This window comes from Tyto alba, unplaced genomic scaffold, assembly GCF_018691265.1.
Source record: "Tyto alba isolate M040663 unplaced genomic scaffold, T.alba_DEE_v4.0 Super-Scaffold_6, whole genome shotgun sequence".
Lineage (NCBI taxonomy): Eukaryota > Metazoa > Chordata > Aves > Strigiformes > Tytonidae > Tyto > Tyto alba.
In genome coordinates this window covers 38,376,981-38,400,173 of record NW_024881327.1, presented here as the reverse complement: position 1 = coordinate 38,400,173, position 23,193 = coordinate 38,376,981, and the positions used below count along the sequence as shown (strand labels likewise).

Genomic DNA, 23,193 nt, shown 5'->3' with positions numbered 1-23,193 from the left:
CTTTACAGATACAAGATTTTTTTCCTTTTCACTTCCTGTAATTTGAACAACTTAAGAGACTTTGCTGGAACCTGGACTGAAGTAGTATTCGTAGAAAACTCTTCTGCAAAGTACCTCTTACCAAAGAGTACACAAATACTTCAGAGAATCACAAAAACAATCGGAAATTACTTTGGTTTTGCTTTTCAACAGAGAAAACCTTTTTAACCTATCAGTACTGATCTGGCAGATCAAAAAACCCAAGAAGATGCTAAAAGCCAAATGCTTTTTGTGAAGAACTTCATAGAAGTCACTCACTCCTGTAAGGGGAGGTCATGCCAAGTTTCACTTCTCCCATGATAAAGGTTCCTCTTAAAGAATATCAAACAACAGTATCTCCAGCAGAAGCATAAAGCAGGCAAATGTTGAAAAAAAAAAAAAAAAAAAACAAAAAACCAAGAAACTGTACATCAAGACCAAGAAAAGATCTGAGAAAATAGAAATCTGAAGGAATATAAAATACCTGCCTAGGGAGATGCCATGCAACTTGGCCTGTGATAAAAATATAACACGAATTTCAGAAGTAATGAGGTGGCAATTTTACTGGACATTTTAGTTTGAATGGAAAATCGTTGGTTTCAAAGAAAGCCAAGAAACGAAGATGGACTCAAAACGCTGTTGCACTCCATTCAAAGTTCTTTAGAACCCTAAGCAAAACATAGGCTGAACAGAGAGATGTCCCGTACAGAAGATTCCACCCAACCCAGGTTCAAGGGCATAGTAATCTCTTCCTGATACAGCAAGGTAAAAGGGAGAAAATTAACTTTGTTTTTTTCTCCCACCTATGTGAAGTAAGAGAATGTGTCTGACTAATTGTTTGTTAGAGCAAGAGAGAGCTGTCATCCTAGTCATACTCGTCTATTTTGACATTCAAACACACCTAGTAAACCCAACAAAAACCTGTGAAAGTTGTAGTTACTGAATAGAGCTGCATTTGCGTTCCTTTAACAGAAATTTAAGGAAGAAAATGAGTATGTTTGCTGCTCTCGACAGTGACTAGCTAAGTAACTTACGGGAATCAAGCTGACTTATCAGTCACTCACGTACTGCTATAACTTGCTGAGTGTCAAAAAACAAGGATAGTCAAAGAATTAATGGGCTACTAAATACTATATTTTGACAGGAAGTTTCAACCTCTGACTTGGAGCAGCACCTTTTGTATGAGAAGATCCCAAATCCCATTTTGTAATCTGTAAAACACATTCTTTCACCTAAAATGGTCTTCCTGTTGAAAACTAGAAGGCAAAGTTTAGGAACAGAAAACATTTAAATACTTAAAATTCCAGAGAATTACACCTGAAGTTGGCATGAAAACAAAGTAGCAGCTCATGGTAAAAAGCCCCAATAAAATATAATTAAAAGGGTTTCAAGAGAATAACACAAAATGCAATAGGCAAATAGGAAGAGTAGTGCTTCAGTTGGTGATTCGAGTAAGCAAAGCAAAAGATTAAGAAAAAACAAAGGAATAAAGAAGAGAAACAACATTCAGTAGATAAAACTACTTAAGAATCAAAATCAACCCCAATTTGATTCTTCTAGATTTGTGTCACTTCTCTTGATACAAAGAACATGCTTATTACCTTTCTTTCGAAAGAGTGCATTTAGATAGTTTTCTGCTTGGCATTCAATCTTATCAGTGTTGGACTGGCCCTGAGATGACAGTTCCTCTGTAGGCGTTGACTGTGAAGAACCGATAACTGATGCACGATCCTAGAAGACATATGAAGATTATAACACCTTTCAGAAGTTAGTCTACTGGTCATACAATATACAATTAAATTATTGAGCTACTGAGTGAAAAAGAACCACTAAAAAGGTATTTACTATAAAGCCAAACCACCTTACTCCCTCTCATAGCCAAACAACTTTAAGTCAAAATGCAGTATTAACTTATTTGCAAAATTCATTTCTCCAACTCTTACTTTCGTACCAAAGACTGGGTGTTGGGAAGTCATGCTTGATATGATGCTCATACTTACACTGACTGTTTCTTTGTGTAAATTACAAAAGGAACATTTCTCATCCATAGACCAGTCAGTTAGCTCTTCTGGCTCACAGTCTTAAAAGAATAAGAAAAGGTAGATGTTTTAAACAAGTAAAAATGGATTTTGGTAACAAAATACACATGCTACAATTCTCTTCCAATAAATTCCATCATAACATAATATGCATTTATTGGTACAATATAGTCACTAGTATCCAATTCTTCAGATATTTCCAAAGCCTGTTCTTGCTCACATGGCCCAACTTTAAAATAGCAGAGGGCATCTTTCTTAAAAGGAAAGGTAAACTCATACATTTCAATTGATTACCTAGCAGTTACTGGAGGCATCTGAATAGTGTAAATAAATCTCTGAAGTCCAGTCATTCCTTTTAACAAAAGTGTGCAAACTTTTAGTAAACTACACTAGGAATTAAGGTATGGACTCCACACCGTCTGAGCTACATGCATTGTACTTGCAATATTTTAATTGATTTGATACCATCACTATAGGTAAACCAAAATGCTATATTTCCTTGTAGCACTTGATTCATCTAGAAAACTTTAAAAGTGACCTTATATGTTTTATCAGAAGACATACTTGGTCTTGAGGGAATATAAGACTTAAACAGATTGCCTGATTCAAGTCCAGTCTTCTACTGAATGCAGACACGTCGTCTATTTTCTTTAAACAAGTTAAGCTCCATTTCAAAAGTTAAGAGTCTTCCATCACATACACTTCTCTTACTGAACCATCAATTGTTTTAAAGCTTTTCCCAAAGCACCTGTGCTAATAGTTAAAATTAACCTTCTAATTTCTTGTTTAAATTAACTCATGGCAAGTTATCCCGATCTGCTTTTGTGACAACCTTGCTCTTATATCCATGAACAATAACTTTTTAGGCATTTAGTACCTTGATGCATTTACAAAGAATATAATTATCCCTCATATACACTTCATTTTGCTAGGCTAATCTAGTCCACCTGTTTTTTTTCCTCATGAGATTCAACCCCATCTTTTCTGCACCATTCTCACTTGAACACCTGTTTCCTGAGCACAGGTGACCAAGATCTCAAGATGCCTTTCTTTTACATTTACACCAGACTTCCTTAAACTGTAGACAGTACTCTTGCCTACAGTGTCCTAGTTATGCATGAGTATCACAGCTGCAGCATTTTGGCAGGTGAATATGAACCTGATTAACTACAACACCAAGGTTCTCTCCATCCCATTAATTTCCAGTTTATGTGCCTACATGCCTAAACCACCTTTTTTTTTGTCCCTTATTAATTACCAAACGTGTTTTCTCCTTTTCTCTGTATCACTTGCGGTTCAAGATAAAGACAGGGAGATCACTTACCAATTACTGTCACACACAAGCCAGACTCAGCTTGGGGAAAATTGTTTTCATTTATTGCCAATAAAAATAGATTTGCATACTGAGAAAGGCAAAACTAAAACCACTTTACCACCCCTTCTTCCTAGGCTTCAACGTCACTCCTTCATTTCTGACTCTTCTACCTCCTCTCTCACCCCAAATGGCACACAAAGCGGAGCCAGGGGCTGTCCTCAGTTCATAACAGTTCCTCCCTCCTGACATTTTTCCCCAGCTCCCGTGAGGGGTCCTCCCCAGCGTTGCAGCTCTTCACTGCTCTAGTGTGTCTTTTCTACAGGCCACAGTCCTTCAGGAAGAGACCACTCCACAGGCCCACAGTTCCTGCCAGAAAACTTCCTCTTGTGTGGGCTCCTCTCTACAGGCCACTATTCCTGCCAGGAACCTGCTCCAGCATGGGCTCTCCATGGACTATAGATTCCTTCAAGGCATCTCCACTGGCTCCAGTTGTAGGGTCCTCCACGGGCTGCAGTGTGGATACCTGTTTCAACGTGGTTCTCCATGGGCTGCAGGTTCTTGCTGCTTCACCATGGTCCTCTCCATGGGCTGAAGGGGAATCTCTGCTCTGGTGCCTCGAGCATCTCCTCCCCGCTCTTTCTTGCTGTCTGCAGGGTTGTTTCCCACCCCTTCACCTCCCACTGCTGAGCTTTTACTTTCTTAAATATATTACCAAAGAGGCACCATCAGAAATAAAATGAATCTGAAAAAATTAGGTTCTTCAATTGAGTGTGAACACAACTCAAGTAACTCTGTATTATTGTCTGGTTTACTCAGCTCTAAAATACTAATTTATGATGGAATTATGTATTAACAATGTGTTATATGCTTCCCGGGATGCAAACCAGTAGTTTTGACAGGTTGGACAGCTGATGATCAAAAATAGAAATGGGATTTTTCTTGACTGGACAGTAACAAAAAATAATGAGTTACTTTTGCTGAATTAATCTAGCTGTCTCAGCTAATTAGAACTATTTCTTTAAGATGTTCACAGGTGAAAAAACCCCCACACTATTCTTTCATAACAAGTTCATGTCTTCATAGCTTTCCTTGCAGCGACAATAAATCTCCTTATGAATGTTGAGATTCTGTGCATAACTCCAAGACAAGTTTTATATTTTCAGATAAATTATTCTACTTTGGAATCCTGAAGTTCCACTGTTAAAAGTCTAACCAGAGAGCAATCCTTGTGTGTCACCAAGAAAGCAAACCTTGACAAACATCAGCTCTGCATAACACTGAATTTATTCAAAGAAGTATAAACCATGCACAACAAAAAACATTAAATATGCCAGTGAGCTAAGTGAAGCTGCCATCAGATAGCACATGTATACTAGATACATCAAATATCAGGCATCCAACAGTCTCAGGTCACCACCACAGGAAACACACTGAGACCAGTATTAGCTTTTAACTACAGATAGACAACCATACTCTCAGACAGATCTGAGGCACAGATGGCAGTTTAAGCAGAACAAGCTTTCACTTAGCTGCATTCAGTTTAGGATCACGATCATCTCCCCTCCCCGTTTTATCTTGACTTGGGTCAGCTGATGATTTTTCTGACATCTTGCAACACTAGCCAACCCATGAGAAAAAGTTAAGACTGTGCAAAGAGCATTTTAATGCTGAGCATTGCTTGAAACCAAAGTAATTTAGTACAAAGCTGTTAAATCTATTTCAATTTTTTAAGAATAAAATGGTGAACTTTGACAAAAACTACTACCTTTTTTCATTACTTAAGTGATTAAAATCTTTGTTTCCCCAAACAATTTTTCCCAAGGAGTCATGCCGAATTAAAAAGACATGTCTGTTAATACAGATATCTGTAGTACTGAACAGATTCCATGTTTACCTCTTTAAAATGTGAAATAATTGTCTAGTAAATCTAAATATGAAATACCTTAAAAAAAGTCAATCCTTGTTTTCCAGTATTTTCTGCATTATTATAATGCCCACATAAATTTTCCAGCTATTTGTCACAATTCTGAACAAATCATCCCCTTCTTTTTACATGGCACTACTGCTTAATATCCACATAAGAATATCTGAGGTGTTTACAACGTTCCTTCATCTTTTCAATTTCATAAAAACTTGAATGATATTAGAGATTTGTGTTTCTAATGTAATTTTTCACCCCATTATTTTATATAAGAACAACCTAAGGAAGAATAAAACACAGCCTCAAATAAACCTTTCATCCTGTATAAAGATGTTTTCAGGCAGAGAAAATGGTAAGAGCTGCTTTTCCCCCCCAAGACACAGTTTTTTCTCTGTCCATAAGAGGACAGAACCCCAGCATATAGTGTCCCCCCCCAAAAGAAAATACACACATATCAGATGATTAGAGGAAAAGCTTTCTAACAGTTTAGTTAAGTATCTGTAAGTAGAATGTACATGTGAATCTACTTAGCTGAAAATGGGCATAAACAAAGGATTAGAAAGCCCCAAGGATTCAATGACTGAAGAAGCCTCAAGCTAGTTCAGAGCATGACCAAGGTCAGATGCCAAGATCTAGAACCTGACACCTTTGTAACCAGAAGTTGCGCTATCAAAGCAATGAGGGAAAAAAACTGGTACTGAATACAAGAGGTGATGAGAACCACTTAAGCAGGCCCAACGTAAGTCCTACCTGTACATCATATAAGAATTTCAACAGAAAAGAATCTTGCCACCTTCATGTAACTATCAGTTGTTATGAGTGGCTACTTCAGTTGAGTTAGTTTGGCTTCTCAGCAAGATCATTTCTGATGTTTGCAAGGTATTTTATTTGAAAAGTAAAAAAAAAAAAAAACTAGTAAAACTGAGGTGTATCTTTTACCGTTTAAATTGGTTGTTACAATTTATTATTCTCTCAAGCAACTTTGAGAGAATACAATACAATAATTTAATCTATAGATCAAATACTATTTTCAAGACAGAACTATGGAGGAAATATATCAGTTAACACTTGTTACATTTAATGCACATTATTCTTTTTTTTCTTTTATGTTACAAGCAATATATAAAACCAACAATCTAAGAGAAAAAAAATGCTATTGTAGTGAAAAGGCACGTATTTAAATTGATTCTCACATATTTCTGGATAAGAAAACCATATAATTTCTTGAGGTTTGAACAAAAGAAACATACATTCTTGTTAATGGGGCATAATGCTGCATGTTGACTCTACTGGTTCAGTGGTTACGATGAGAAAAATGGACACCTTACAAGATGGAGTGATTTAGGCATGTTGCTAAGTCTAAAAATGGGTTCTGATGCTACTAACCATATGTTTTGTCAATTAAGGCAAATTATTTAATTTGTGTCTTATTTTCATTATCTTAAAGTGAAAAATGGCACTTTAATTAGACAGTGGAAAAGTTTTATAATAAGTATAATGTAATTCAGACCTCAAATTAGAAATAGCCTTGCATCCTATACTGTAAGGTCTATCCCTACTGTGTACAAAACATGCCAATTTCAGGATTAACAGTATTATAGAAGTTAGACACTGTATCTATAGAAAAGAAACAAAAATAGTAAGGTAAGATGGGTATCCAAACCTAACACTCCTTCAACTCTACTCTGGTTGCTCCAGAAATAAAATCAGTTTTACATGTCAAACATGGAAACAGGCTTTAACATTTGAAAAATTCAGGCACATTACTGACAGACATTCTTGCAAATTGGAAAAAAAAAAGTTTTAAAACATTACGTTTTAGATAAACATGAATTCAATTGGCAGGACAAAGTCACTGGGGCATCGTATACCAAAGGTCATCTGCAAGCAATGGAAATAGCAGATCTTAAATAGTTCACAGGAAACCTTCAACAGCATGAGGCAAATAGCTAAAACTTCTCGTAGGACAGCTCAAATATACACGGAGGAACTCTAAAGGAGCAATATATCACCTTACTGGGCACTACCAGGCTCCTTTAACACATATTCTAGTTGCTAGCTCAATACTTTTTGCCTTCTTACACAAAAGTAAAAAGTGTCCTGAATTTTCTCTCAAAATGTAAACCCTTTGATGCAAAAGAATAATAAAGCCTTAATCACTAATCGATGTAAAGCCCAATACATAGCAAAACATTGCAATTACAACTAGAAAAAAAGAGAAAAGATACTGTACACTATTATAACAATACCCTGTTCCCTTTCCAAAGCAGCAATGTGCTTGTTTACCACAGCAGATGGGAGTACTACTCATGAAAATAAGCTTCAACCATATTTATACATTTTTCAGATGTTTTTAAGTCTGACTAGTGGCATGCTTAGCTTTGTAAGGGGCAAAAAAATATTCTTAAAACATCAGTAAATTAGTATTCCATGTTCTCACCCCTTCCCTTGAAATTATTGTGTTATGCATACGATATGGGCCAAAGAACTTGCACAATATGAAGAGGACAAAACCATAACCAAGTTAAAGCAATCGTTCCAAACCTATTCTAAGTAAACATGAACAGTATATGCCACTCTGCCTCATGTACTAGCAGTATATAAGTTACATACTTTACAAATTACATTACCAGATGATAAATTGTAAAGAAATTAAATGGAACATTGTAAAGGTTTAATAAGAGAAAGAACATTATTTAAAGACATGAAAAAGAACTTACACACTTAAATATAATTTACTTTTTATATATGTATATACTTTAAAATAGATAAAAAAGCAGCTTAATTCTTTTATATATATATGAAGATGTAAAAATAGATTATATTTACATCTTGATGCAAATTTATATATATAAAATATATATGTAAAAAAGTTTACATTTTCTTGACCATAAGAAAACCAAACCGGCATTCATTACCTTCTTTTTCCCAATTAATGTTGACAGGAAGCTGAGCAGCTTGTATTCCCTATCTAAAAGCTGTCTAAAAACTGAAGTAGGATGTACAGTATTCCAGAAAAGCAAATTTTTTCACAAGAGCTTCTCAGGAAATCTTAGCTAATCCAAAATTTCCCTGCATATGAACAAAACCTAGGTACCACTTTACCTAGTGTTTTGCCTATACACAGTATTGACAAAAACACAATGAAATAAACATTAGAATGAAAAACCATTGAATATTTCCTTTCTAGAATACAATATATACTAAAAGAAAAACTAATAAATAAAGGCCATTGCACTAAAAAGCTGGGTCATTTACCTTCAAATAAACTGAGGTCTCTTCGTAGCCTTGGTCCATAAAGCCCTTCTAAAATACTTTCAAAACCTGAAGACAAAAGAAACATTTAAAACAGTAAATCAGTAGTTTCTTAAATCAAAGAAAATTCAAGAACACTGGCAACAAGTATTCTCAAATTCTGAGAGCAATTCCAGAAATTGTTACGTTTATCACACAAGTATTTACTCCTTCCACTATAGTACTATTCAACAGAATTAGAAGATAAAAATAAGACAAGGCAACTGCCATCTGCACACAATCAGCCTATTAAGCCATGCCTCAACAACCTCATTAGACTTAAAATAACTACCACAGAATCTTAAAGATGGGAGGATTAGCCTCATAGCTCTACACAAGTGAAGTAAGTCTCTCTCTTACACTGACAATCAGAATCATGTATGGATGGGGAAAAAAAAGAAAAGGTGAGGAAGCCTTCAAAATCAGAAACTTCTCAGGTATGATCATGTGAAATTACATAATCTGATAGGCTAATATTTCCTCAAATATATAAAAAAGTTTATTTTGCTTCTGATATCATAACAGTACTCTCTAGTCCTGTGTATCTGTACAAAAAGGTTTTAAAATTGAGGATTATATAAATCCAATTATTTCCCAGATTTACCAGCTAGTCTGTTTAGGTATTTGGTAAAATCACATACTGTAACAAAGGAGAAGAGACATAGAGCAAACCAAATGATTAAAAAACAACAACAACAGAACAACAACAGCAAAAAAAAGGAGCTGCAAGACAACTGATGAAACATGGTAAGAATGTATATCATTAACAATATAACAGGAGTTTTGTTTGATACAGAAACAGTTTCCAAGTGTCCCCTCTTTTCTCCTTCCAAATAATAATCTTATTTTCAACTAAGAGGATAATTCAAAGCAGCATTTGAAGGTTCTCATTCTTCATAATCAAGACCTGTCTATATTAAAGATGTGGTTATTTTACAGTACTTTTCAAGACTTATTTTATCATCACACCACATAAAAAGATACCAATATCTTCAGGAAACAACTAACTACCACCAACAGAGAACATTTAGAACAATAAAATTTGCTCATCAGCTATGATGCCCTTTAAGACAACACAACATACTGCGCTCTAATCAAAAACGACATGTACTTTTTGGTTTAGATTGTACGTACATTAGTATAAGGAACAATAAATATGTACTATATCTTAAGTAGCATGTTAAATAATATATTAAAATCCTAACATAGACAAAAGAAGCTATAATCACAAAGGAGCTGTTCAGCTTGACACGTCATATTTTGTTAAAGTTTACCTTTCAATTTTGTATTATTTTATAATTTTAATATGAATTACGTTTATATTACTAAATTCAATTGATTACAATTAAACTTGATATAAAGCTATGACTTGACCTATAAATATACTTATTTCAATTTTTCACTTTTCTTTGTAATATAGTCCTAATGTAAGAAGACAAATTAAGTGACAAAACCACTGTCCTCTCAAAAATATATAAATATACACATATTTTTAAAACACAGTCTACAAAAACTATAAAACAAAAATCCAAGGCCCAAGCATACACTAAAAGTTACCTTAAAGCATTATCCACTGACTCTTAGTTTCAATGTAATATAAATTCACATCATATTAGCATTGCACAAATTCCCAGCTCTTCTGGCTTCAAAGGGTTATGGACGAAAAAAGCAAGAGAGATGAAATCTGAAGTTAAGATAGCAATTCCCCAAACACAACAGTCTAGAAATATAAATCACACTATGTGTATTACTATTATTACTATGATCATTAATGTTATAAACTGCAAGCCACTTTAGCTCAGCAGCTAGCCAATACTTACGTTCTTGAAATTATTGTCATTGTGTAAAGATATGAATGGAGTGAAGTATGTTTTGGAGACAGTTGTACTTATTCCCAAAGAACAAACACTAACTCTCATTTCTTAGCACTTTGTAAATCAAACAACAGGAAGCTTCTTTACCATTCCAGTCAGCACCCAAAAACCTTCTTGTTTTTTGGACACCTACCTTTTCCTTCCCCTCTCTCCAGGTGTGAAGGCTGTTATTTGTTTATGCCCTCACTTTTGTACTTATATCTGTCAGCTTGCCCTATTGCCTGCTCTTACCTAAGCAAACACACGAGTACAAAAACCCCAGCTCAGTGAAACAGCAGTTTAAGGAAAAATACAATTTCCAAACAGACTTCCATACAGCTTATATGAAAGATGGCCATTAGCACACTGTGGTTTGTGGTGTTTTTTGTTTTGTTTGGTTTTGTGGTTTTGGTTTTGGTTGTTTTTTTTTTTTTTTTTTTTGGGGGGGGTGGGGTGGGGTTGTTTGGTTTTGTTATTTTATTTTTTTTTGGGGGGGGTGGGGGGGTGGGTGTTTGGATTTTTTTGTTTTGTTTTGTTTTTTCTTTTTTCATGAGCAAAGGACACCCCAATCCACTTCTCTGCTAGTTCACCAGTTAGTTCCATCCCACCTGTCCAAAGTGATGCTTCTCTTACAAGTCCTCCCAGAATTTCCTCACTGACCCACAATTTAGACCTACTCAATGGAAACATTTGCTTCCTCATCTTTGGATACTGCATCCTTTCTTTTAAAAGAAAGTTTACTTGTACAACCTAACAACATAGAATCTTTTTCCAGGACTTACTCGAATGTTTTCCCTGAAAGATGTGTACTACTTCCATGTTGTGGAGTTTCTACAAAGTTGCTCTGCTGCTTTTCAACAGGATTGATACAACATTAACTTAGCCTAACCAGTAAGACACCTTGTAGTTTCTAGTACAACTATTGATGAGTATGTGCTGGCACTGTTTCATAAAAGGTAACCACTTGAACTCAAAAAGTTTAATAAACCTGTTTTACTTCCTAAGACAGTATGCATAAGCAAACATAGTAGTTTTGGAACTCTTCAGAACCTGAAAAGCCTACAGATACCAGTCAGAAATAGACTTTGTTTATACCTCTTGTGATTCACCAATAAAAAAAAGATGCTCTTAATTTTACAGAATTAGTGTCTCTTGGTAGTTGATTAACTCCTTGATTTCAAACTATCTTTCAAAATTATTGTTACTTGAGCCCTGACACTTTCTAGCTCCATGCTGAAAAGAAACACGGTTGGCTCTACTAACTTGCAATGGCCCAATCTGTCAAACTCCCTTTACCTCTATTAAATTTTCTTCCATTACATGTCTTATTTCTTGTATCTTCATGTAAAAAGAATATCAGCTTTCTTCATTACCTGACACCCTTTATAATCCAAATCAGGTTCCTTCAGCAGTCTTCAAAAGCAGAAATTTGTGATATAGCTAGTCTTTTAACCCAATTAAAAGTTTCCATAGTTTGCTCTCCTGAACAAAATTGTGAACAGTTCCTTCTCCACATTAACACTCCCATGCAACCCCACGACCACCCTCTACCAAATCTATTGATTTCTTCATTCAGGACTAGAAGGACTCCCTGGTGCCAGGGAGGCTGGGAGTTGTGGCCTCCAGCAACAGAAAGGGTGCTCTCTTTTTCCATCGATACCTATTCGGGTATGAAAAGGCACGAAGTCCAGGAAAGAGGTGAGGAGGAACAAGTTCCATCAGGTATGGCATCCAAGACTGATCCATGGGTCACAGCAGTGTCACTAAAAAGCAACAATGGATGACAGTAATTGCAGACTCCCAGGGAGATGAAGGCTTCTGCACAGCAGCCAGACTGGCTGCCATAAAAGCTCTGCTGCTTGCCCATGGTGCAAATCTGGGAGGCTGCAGAGAAAGTCTCATGGCTAATTCGGCCCTTGTAATATTATTGTTTGTTGTCCATCTACATGGCCACCATGATACTGTCAGGGGAGATCTTTAGCAGATCAAAGCTACTACAGGAGTCCAGGGACAATGATGACTGACATCAGAGCCCAGGTATCAGTCCAGGGGAAAGGCTCTGACAGGAGGAAACATCATGTGGATCAACATCTGACCATGTGGCTGCAGACAGGACTTCAGCTCTTAAGACATTAAGATACTCTGAGAAACAAAGGGTGCTTAAGAGAGACAGGATCCATTTGGCAATGCAAATCATCATAGCCAACAGGTTTGCCTCATAAGGAGGGCTTCAAACTATGTTTGCCAGAGAAGCAGAGACTGAAGCCCAGGAAAAAGGAGAATGGCAGAGAGGGTAAATGCAAAGGACAACACAACAGCAAGGATCTTAGAGTCTCCCTGAAAAAATGGCATAAACAGAGACACATCTTAAATAGATGCACATGAGTGCACAGGAAGCAAGTACAAGTGATCAGAAACCGGAGCACATAAACCATCTCACTGGGAGTACGCAGTACGGTGAGGTAGTTTACACAAGTGAAGAACTACAGTGGATGGATACTGGCCTTTAAGGAAGGAGATGTGAGAAAGCCAAGGACAGTATTTACACTTTATACAAAGAACTTCAACAAACGGAGCTTTAGTGTGGAATGGACTACAGGACAGTTGAAAATCCATGGCTCAGGATTCAACCAGAGGAACACCATGGTGAACATCTGTTACAGATTGTCCAATCGAGGGTAAGTAGATGAAGCCTTCAAAAACTAACTAGAAAAAATGCTGCACAATCACACGCCTCGGCTCTTATGAAAAATATCAATCACCCCGTCATCTGCTGGAAATACAACATGGTAGCACACAAACAACCTAAGAGATTTCTATGGTGCTCTGAGGACAAACCTGATTGAGGTGGTGGACAAGCTCAATAGGGGAGGCACTCTGCTAGGCCTGCTACTTATTTTTAAGGAAGAACTCATCAGTGATGTGACAGTTAGCAGTGGTCTTGGCCACAGCAGCCGTGAGGTGGAATTTAAGATCCCAAGGGAAGTGAGGAACTTGAGTAGCCGAGTAACAGCCCTGGGCTTAGCAGTCACTGATTTACACCCCTCTCCCAGGAGGGGAGGGAAGTGCAGTGAAGCTAAAAGTAGGACTGCTGTACTGTCATGTCTAAACCAGAGAAGTCTTAAACAGGTCAAGGGTCCATGGCAATGTTTTTAGTGAGCTCTCCTACTAACTCTTTTTATAAAGTCAAAGATACTGCAAAGGTAAGAGTAATTATGACTACCGAGTAATTAAAAAAACCTGTTAGTTTGTGAATTATTTCCAGGATGATATTTAAGTGTCTCTACAAGTTTACTCTGATTTAAAAGATTATTAAAACAGGATTATTAAATCCAAAGTAAGTCTTTAGACTGCTTCTACAACTTTTAAGTAGTCTTCTTAAAGAGAAACTACCCTTAAGTGCTCATAGAACTTTATGGTTTAAGTTTTCCATAATATTTTATGACAGTAAACTACTTAGTGTCTGTCACATATTAAAAGCCTACCTACATTAGAAAGTGTACGTTGCCAAGTATGAATAGCACAGGCTATAAAGTTCTTTGTTATGAATAAAACAGAATAATGATGATTAAATGGATATATTCCATGGAAGCTTCCCAGGTTGTTCACCTTATACAGAGTTATACAGAGAGATTCAAGGAACATGAGGACTCTTCCTCATTGCATGACCAAATATAGCCCTTTTTCATCTACTCTTTAGTAGTAGTATGGCTGTGTATTATAAAGGCCTACTCCATCCAGAAACTGGGAAATAGCTGAGCTGTACTTGTCACTGTGGAAGCTATCTATAGAGTAGATTCTATGTTGCACCGAGCCTAGAGGAAATCACAAGGTACAGACTTAGAATTTTTAATACAAGGTTGGCCTAGGTTAACTTTGGGCAGACATTGTAATTGAATAATTTTACAATACAGATTGAGGTCAAACAGGTTTAAGTTATATATTGGCTATTGTTTTTTCAAAAGCTGGATCTCCATAATGTTTCTGAGAATAAATAGTTATTTTAGCCTCAAAGTTGATCCCAATTCAATACCTTCTCAAACCGCCCCTCTCCTCCTTCCCTCCCCACATCCTCTAGGTGATCACAACTGAGACTGCAAGAATGTTTTCAACAAATTTGTTTGAATGACTCAGACTACGTTAGGAGAACAGCCAAAAGAAGAATAAATATAATGTAATAAATGGAAGCTGACATTTGAGTCTGCTTTCAAATGTGCCACTTGGCAGGTCTGAAGACGGGAGAGGTAATTACTACACAGTTGGAAAAAAGAACAGTAGTATATGCACAGGTTATATTAAAATGTCTTTGATAGGTTTGGTACACTCTACATCATACTAGTTTCTTGATTCCCCTAGTCATGTTTGCAGCCATGTTACCTCCAATATTTATATCTTTTCAAAAGAAAGTCCAATTCATAAAAGCAGATAAAGGGGGTTTTGTTTGTTTGGTTTTGTTTTTTTGGTGTTTTTTTTAATATGCTTCTGTTTCAGAACTAATCCAATTCTAGGGCCTTAGCTTTAAGAGGTTTTTTGTTTGTTTGTTTTTTTGTTGTTGTTGTTGAAGTCACTGTATTTGAGATTTTACTAAAATTAAATCCTTTTTAGTAAAGAAAAAAAAAGAAAGCCTTTTTCTTGCTCTTTTACTCTGTGCTAGAACACAGTAATACTAAACCTCAAGGAGGGGCCTCGGAAGACTTAGGCAAACTAAAATAATTACAACCGATGCAGGGGTGGTATACTGAGGTACTTCCCTAGTCACTTGTAACAGGAGAACTGTGAATCCATGTAACTAGCTACCACACTATAGCCACTGAGTTTAAAACAAACAAATAAATAAATAAATATGGTGGAAGGAAAACCCTATAATTCAAATTGTCATCACACCAACGACCTCACAATAAGCCACCTAGAAAAACACTGCACTTGTATTTGCTCCCCAGCTCTCCATATCTCCTGCAGCTTTTTGCAGTTTAGGAAAGTATGAGCAGATGAACTGATAAAAAGCCTTCAGTGAAAATATCTCTAAATAAATTAACTTTTTGGTTTGATACTTTTCCAAGCCATAAAGACTGTTTTATTCATATCTCTGGACATATACCAGAAATGGTAGATGAATGTTCCTTACATAGATTGTCAAAATTTAAATGGAAGAAGGAGATGCTTAACAATACTGCTCATCTGATTCATATTTACTGCTCTATTTTTCATATTGTTCTCTCTAACTATGTGTTAAGGAATTTGGAAAATACTGGGTGCATACAAATTAAGTTCTGCTTTTTCCCTTCTCTAGCATATCGTCAGTTAGGCATAGGGTAAGACTGCTGCATGCTGCTTTGAAGGACAGGACGTGCATGAGTATTTTACTACAATGAAATGAGAACTTAAGCTTCAAGCACTAGAGCGTCTAGAGGCATTGCAGGGAAAAAAAGGATCTTGAGGCCCTGTAAGACAAACCTTTTTTAACCCACTTAACAAAGTTAACAGAATCATATGTGGGAATCTTCACAACTTCTGCATGCCTAAAAATTAACTTATCACAGGAACTTCCATCACCCTCCAATTTGTGGTTTACAATACCATGAAGAACTACCATAATTTGGATGTGAAAGTTGCTTTACTGAAGTCCAAATCGCTTGCTATTTAAGAAAAAGATGCTGTGAAGTAACATGCTTCAGCAAGGAAGATTCGTATCTCCTCCTTGTTGTTTGAGCTTATTCAATATTCTAAGCAGAGTAAAGGGAATGAAAAGTTAAAGTAGAAAAAATTTGCATATTCTAAGCAGTGTGGAGTTTAGCCCATTAATGTCGCTTTTAAAATCAAAACCAATGTGAAAGTAGGTTCAGAATTGCTGATTTCAATTCTTAGAGGATTGTAAAATTTAACAAACGGTCTTTAAAATGTAATTAGGAAAATCCAAAGAATAGGATTACATTTAATGAGATTGGGCACAGTACCACCAGACACAGCATTAAAATGAAACTTTCTTCTTTTATTTTTTTGCTGTGCTGTACTAGCAGTAAGTGTTACTTTACCAAGTTGTTCGAGACTTGATTACAACAAAGAGTCTGATTCCTGCTTCTGCATTTTTCTTTGACCACAGGAACACTTACCTAGTTTTCATATAAAAGCTGTTTCCATTCTGAAGCCATACAACCTGTATTTTAAGGTTGTATTTCTTAATCTATGAGGAGTATTACATAAATTGTATGAGGAGTCTCAAACTAAAATCACATTGGAAATAAATTATGGATAAATAAGGACCAAAAGACAGATCCTGCACATACCAGTTTACTGCCCCAACCAATAGGCTAGCCTCCTTAATTGCTAGCCTCCTTTGTCCCAGAAACTTTTATTTAAGTAGCAGTAACTTCATGGCAAGGTACAACACACAAACACACAGTTCTGAGATAAAACTCACTGAGATACTGACATTACTATGAGAGGTAAAAATTTCCCTTCATATGTGAAAATATATAGGCAGTTAAAAACATTAAGCTTGGTTCTTCCACACCAGAGCAATGACTTAAATGGTATTTTTCCCTTGGCATTTTGCCTTCTTTCACTCAACTAAAAAGTGATCCCTTCTGAAAACTACATGTATTTAAAAAACTATTACATATGTGACAAACTTCAGTTCTACTTCTCCCCAGTCTATATAGTTTCACGACTGCATTATTTAGTTTGGCTCAGTACAGGAGTATATCTGAAGGAAGTTTTGTGGTTTGCATTACTAAGTCAGCTCTCTTGGATTTAAACAATCATGCCACAGACAGAATCCAGCTTCATTAGTTTCATCAAGCATCAGAATCATGTTTAATTATTTTCTTTTTTTGACAAGTAACCCAGGCAGACAGAGCGCCAAGTCTCTCAGTTTCTGTGAAAGAAAAACTTATACTTCTCTTCAAATTTTCTGTCAATAGTGCTTCAATATTTATTTTAAAATACAGATGCAAGAGTAGGAAGCAGTATTTTATTCTGGCTTACTTAAAAAGGTAAAGAAGTCATCTGCCTTTTTAAAAAATGATCCCTTTCATAAGAAAGGGATTCAGAGCTCATGTTCAGTCATCTTTTAGTTTCTAATCATATAAACTTACAGCCTTCTGAAGCATATGCCCACATTTTACAGATGCCACTTGTACTCTGTGTTCTACCATATTTGACACTGCAGAAGGTCACTGCTTCCAGTGAAAAATGGTTATCTGCTTATAAGTTTTACATTTTTTGGTCTCCAAGTAAAGAAATAGTCTCCTGCTTCCAAGTGACAGGAAAAAAAAAAAAAAATTGCATCAGAAACTCAAACCTCTTAAGAGTATCTATGTTTATTAATCAGGTATCACCAAGATTCTTTGATATACCAGACCACTCAATTGATTTAGAAAACATATTACAAGTTTTCAGTAGCACTAATTCAAAATTCTGCAAAGCATTAAATAGCTACCTCAATCTTTTTATTACACCTAGTTACCTTTATTCCACCATTAAGATAAAAGCAGCAACTCCCTTACAACTTCTTAAAGGAGAATGTTCTGCATAGAAGACTCTGCCCCTCCCTCCCCAGCCACAGATGGATTCATAATCTTAGTCTTGTTTCTATATTGACAAAATCACAGGGTTTTTGTTGGTTTTGTTTTGGCGTGATTTTTTGTGCCTTTTGTTTGTTTGCTTTAATATTTACTATAACAACAATTTGGAAAGGATCAACCAGGTTAGGAAACCACTGAAGCACTGCATTTAAAACAAACAAACAAACAAACAAGAAAACAAACAAACAAACAAAAAAAAACAAACAAAAAAAAAAAACAAACAAAAAAAAAACAACAACACAAAACCAACCAAAACCAAGCAAACATTCAAACAAATCACCTCCTTGCATTTATACAAAGGGTAAGAAAAAATAAAGTAGCTTGCCGGCAGAATACTCATGATATAGAACATGAAAGCAGAAGCAAAAATTAATAAATCTTGACTCAAATGTTATCTTCTTCTGTTTGTAATGTCACTACAGAACACCTATCCAGTAAAATTCATTATTTGATAAAATGCTGGCCAGATTCTCAGATAAAAACCAGCCATTTTTCTTGCAGAAAAATTATTGGGACATAATTCAGGACAGATTTTGCATAGGGGTAGGGTAGGGAGGGGGCTTCTGTTGAGTATCTTTTCTAGCTTGAAACAACTTTTTGCTTATAGCACTAAAAAAAAAAGTATTCTTATAATAGGAAGTTCTAAACATTTAACTTAATACACTAATTTTCTTTACCATATTGATTCAGATCCCTGAGCAAACAGGAACCAACATACCAGAGATTCCAATGTGAAAGGGAGGAAATCCTCTATTTAGACTCCAATACAAATTCTGAACCATAGCTAAAAAAGATACTTGTCCTTCTCTGTAAATCTTGACTCTGAGAATGAATGCAGTTGAGGATACTGCCTCTGCCACTGAGAAGAGACAGGGTGACTAAAAAATTAAATGAGACTACAGAACAACTGAAGTTCTAACTGACCACTTTCCACTCAAGATAAAAATCCTTTCTTTCAACTCTCTAGGCTGTGCTTTTACTGAAGGGATTCAGACAGTGTTGAAACAAAGTTTCCAAAAAGAATATATAAATCAAAAGAACTAGCTATAATGTTAAGCAGTTATAAGCCTTAAGCAGAATGCAAAGAGAGGGTGATATTCCAGTACTAGGGAGACCAACATTCGCCATACCTCAGAGGCAAAACAAAAAGAGGAAATGGCCTGCCTCCCCTCTAATTGTTCAACAATTTTAAAGATAAGGGTGGCAGCCAGCAGAGAAAAAAAAAAAAAGATTTGTAAATTAAGATTGAGATTAGCATAAATTCGGAGTTCAGTTCTATTTTTCAGATATTTATAATTTAGTGAGAAAAATAAGGTTCAAAAGGACTCCACACTCTGAAGTAATCTTCTAAACCAGTAAGAACACGTCCTCACAGACTTGTAAACAGGAGAGTCCACATGACACAAGGTTTTACTGTAGCTTCCAGACACCGTCAAATTTAAAATTAGATTTTATTTCTAGTGCAGTAGCAAGATACTTTGAGATATTTGTGTTATTTATAATTTTAAAGGCACAAGGAAAACACCTCTGAAGTAACTGCTCTGCTCTGGATAGGGGGAACAGAAAAATTATTCTAAGTGAAGAAGAAAATTTAGAGGGAATAAATCACTGTAAAAGAAGAGAGCATTCATCATGGAAAAATGCTTACTAGTTCCTCAATTGGTAACAATTTAACCGTTTTACAACATGAAGAGAATAATGCACAAGGCTAACAGAAACAACTGTCACTTTCAGAAGACCATGTGCCTGAAACATTCTTGTTTCTTAACCATAATTTTAGGTACAAGAGGACTGAAAAGTTAGTTTATTTTACCCAAAAAGTTTAGGATTACCAGACAAAGGCTTCTTTTCTACATGAAAGCCTAGTCAGATATTGACTGAATCATCACAGAAAAGTGAAGTCCACAGCAAATCTGTAACAATGAACAGGTCACAGCATTGCTTTACACACATCTAACCAGCACTTGGGAGAAAGTCTAGCAGTCAGCTAAGGAATAACTAGATCTGGCATGCTTCCTGGATTATCAGAATCAAAGAACATGATGATTACTGCTAAGAAAAGACAGCTAACTGAAAGCTGTTAGGGAAAAATGCAGTTATCAGAAACCACCAACCAGTTCACTAAGCCAAAAAAATATTTAATTCAGAACATTCCCAGCCTGATGAGTTTTTGCGAAACTGAAGCTTAAGACTGTGTACTACACCATGTGTCTACTGGAAGATAATGAAGTTGCAAGCCTTCAGGAGCATTCCAAGAAACTGATGCCTGACAGTAAATTTAACAAGTAAATGGAACCTCCTAAGGGATTCAGAGTTTCACGTGAAATTTTCAGGAGGTTTCTTTTCAATTATCATTTCTGCATCATTCAAACCAACCTGTCTACTCACCACAAACTGCAAACTGTTTTGAAATTATAAAGAAAAGTCACTCTTATCTCCCAGTAGATCCAACTCCTTCATGTTCAGAAACTATTTGTTGGTTTCTATTATTAAACAAACAAACAAGGTTTGAAATTGATTGAAATCTTGCAACTAGACTGAATTAATATGGTGGTTCCCTGAAATCAACTGACAATTATCTCTTATCTGCTGAAGTTACACAAAGAAAGGTATCTTGCATCTAGATGCCAAATTATAACACAGTAAATAAAGTATCAACACTATAAATCTCAGTGCTGCATTCTTCAAAGTATTTATTTCCAATCATGTTATTAACACTAACACTGAAACCAGTTTATTACAATTTTTTTAATAATCCTAGACATACCACAATTTTACCAAGAAATGAGAGCAACATACCTTTAAACTAGAAGATAGGTTGTTAATTTTGTCATAAGTTTACTTTTCTGCATTTTGTAATAGCTATGCCCTGTATATTCACCTTTAACTTACAGCTTATTTTGATGAATACTCGGTTTAAAAAAAAAAATAAACCAACAAAACCAAAAAAACCCCAGACAGCCATAATTTTTGTATCCAGCCAAAATTTGGCTTGGCAAATTAGACAAAGTTTAGAGCTGGCAACATGTCAACTAGGTCAACAAGAATTGGATACTGTTATCTGTGTAAAAGCTTCACTTGAAATAAAAAATATTAACCATGCCTCCTTCCTCTAAGAGATTTTCTGGAATTCAAGGTTAAAATTGCAAGTGCCTCAGATGCTCCAATTAGATTGGAAGAACTCTAAATCCAGTTAAACTATGATTTCAAGTAAGTTCTTAAACATACTCAGTGCATGAAAGAGAAGATTACGTTGTTCAAAGTAGGTGGCATATCTCATCTTACATGTAATGGACGATCAATATGTAATCTACATCTTCTAAGCATACTTCTGTTGAATTTTCATATATACTGAAAAGAATACACACAAATTTCTAATAGTTTAACATTTGATTGAGAGGGCTGAATTTCCCACTGGGGATGGAAAAAGCAACAATACAGAAATTGAGACTATATTTATATAAATATTAATAATAAAACTTCATATATTTAGTTTCACATTAGGCACCCTCATCAGATAAAAGATGACAGATATAAGAAACCAGGACAAAGTTAATATCTTGATTTTGCTTTTAGCATTTGACACAATTCAAAGATTAAGCAGGTGTGTTTGAGTGCCTTTTTTTTTTTTGTTTGTTTTTTGTTTTGTTTTGTTTTGTTTTTTTTTAAGCAATTAGCACGCATCTGTACAAGCTTTTGATAAACTTCCTCCTAATCATTAAATGGCACAAGTCAAAGCACAAAACGGTAACATTCAGTGTGGGACCCAGACTCCTCATCTGCTGTGGAATGGAATTCATATAGTACTCAAACGAAACCACATACCAGCTCTGAGAATTATTAGGAGATATTAAATTTTGTAACAGTTCTGTAATTAATTTCTGATTACATGCTATAAAAGCTACACTACTAACAACTGTCCAACCTGACTTGAAGAGCAGAGGTGGAACACCACAAAGGAAAAACAGATACATATTTCAGGTACCTAGTGGCAAGATTCTGAATACTTCAATCATGTGGATAACAGACAACAGCTCTTACACAAGGCGGATGGGTTTAAACAGTAGGCTATCCTGTCTTAGAAACACTCTGTTCCATATATATTCCAGCACTGGTTCTTCCTTAGCAGAAGAAAACATGCATTATTTCCAGACAGACATTGAGTCTCTGTTCTAAATACGTTAGTCTGCTTTAAAATCAATGGGAAGATATACCTCTTCATTTTATACTGTGAAAAAAATGAAAAGTCATGTCCCTGTTTTGATCCTTAAAATGAAACAACAACAACAACAAAAAAACCTCAGCACAAATTCTGTACTAAGTTTAAGAAGCTTAAAAAAAAAAAATCATCTGATTCAGAAGCTTTAGGCAGAACAGCTACTAGGCTTTTGTTTGTTGTTTTTTTTTCAGAAGGACCGTGAATTTTAAGACAAATAGAAAAGGTCAAATGTTTACCAGATTTCACTATTACATTCACAATCTAGTGAGTTTTTGACCCAAGACAGCCATATCCTATTGCTTCCCACAAGTCTCATGCAAGGCAAAACAGGAAACTTCAGTACTTTGAGCTGATCTGTAGTGTACTTTTCCCTCTTAATGAAACAATTTAGAGGGACAACAGCAACCACTTAGGGAAGCCAACTGAACTGCAAGGTCAAGAATACAGGAATAGGATTTCTTAAAAAGAAAGGTGTGATTACAGTCTGCATTGCCAGCAGGAGGGAAACTCCTGCAGGAACCAGATAAACCTCAGTTTCAGTATTCTGGAAAACTTCTTATGAAGTTACTTAACTGGTACCACACTTCTTAATCAGTCTTATAGGTCAAGGTCACTCATATCCCACACAAAGAGCAACACCCCCTTTATTACTAATCTGCAAGGTTGAGAATTAAGGAGGAGAAAATACCGGAGTACAACCAGAGAGGTACCACTGACAAAGCTGTCAAGTATCCAGTTTGTAATGTTTGTATGCCACATAAACAGGTCAGTTGACGGTTAAAGAGCCGGTGGAGAAGTACAGCACCACACAGAACAAAGGACAGTTAACAGCTCTTCAAATACACCATCTAAATCACTACCAAGTAACTACTCTTGCAGACAACAGTAAAAGAGGCTGCTCTGGCTCTTCTGAGTTCGTGATGGTTTGTGATGCTGGTGGTTGAATAAGAC

At 35.8% G+C, this 23,193-nt stretch overlaps 1 protein-coding gene across 8 annotated transcripts in view; it reads right to left on the bottom strand.

The window, feature by feature from the left end:
* The window catches only part of LCORL (ligand dependent nuclear receptor corepressor like), an 85,263-nt gene that overhangs the window by 47,603 nt on the left and 14,467 nt on the right, over window positions 1–23,193 (bottom strand). For all 8 annotated transcript variants that reach the window (XM_042807727.1, XM_042807726.1, XM_042807729.1 and 5 more), the window contains exons 2-4: window positions 8,552–8,617; window positions 2,019–2,098; window positions 1,620–1,749 (exon numbers count right to left, since the gene is read on the bottom strand). In XM_042807727.1, coding sequence (XP_042663661.1) covers window positions 1,620–1,749; window positions 2,019–2,098; window positions 8,552–8,617 — 276 coding nt within the window. The remainder of the gene's footprint in view (window positions 1–1,619; window positions 1,750–2,018; window positions 2,099–8,551; window positions 8,618–23,193) is intronic.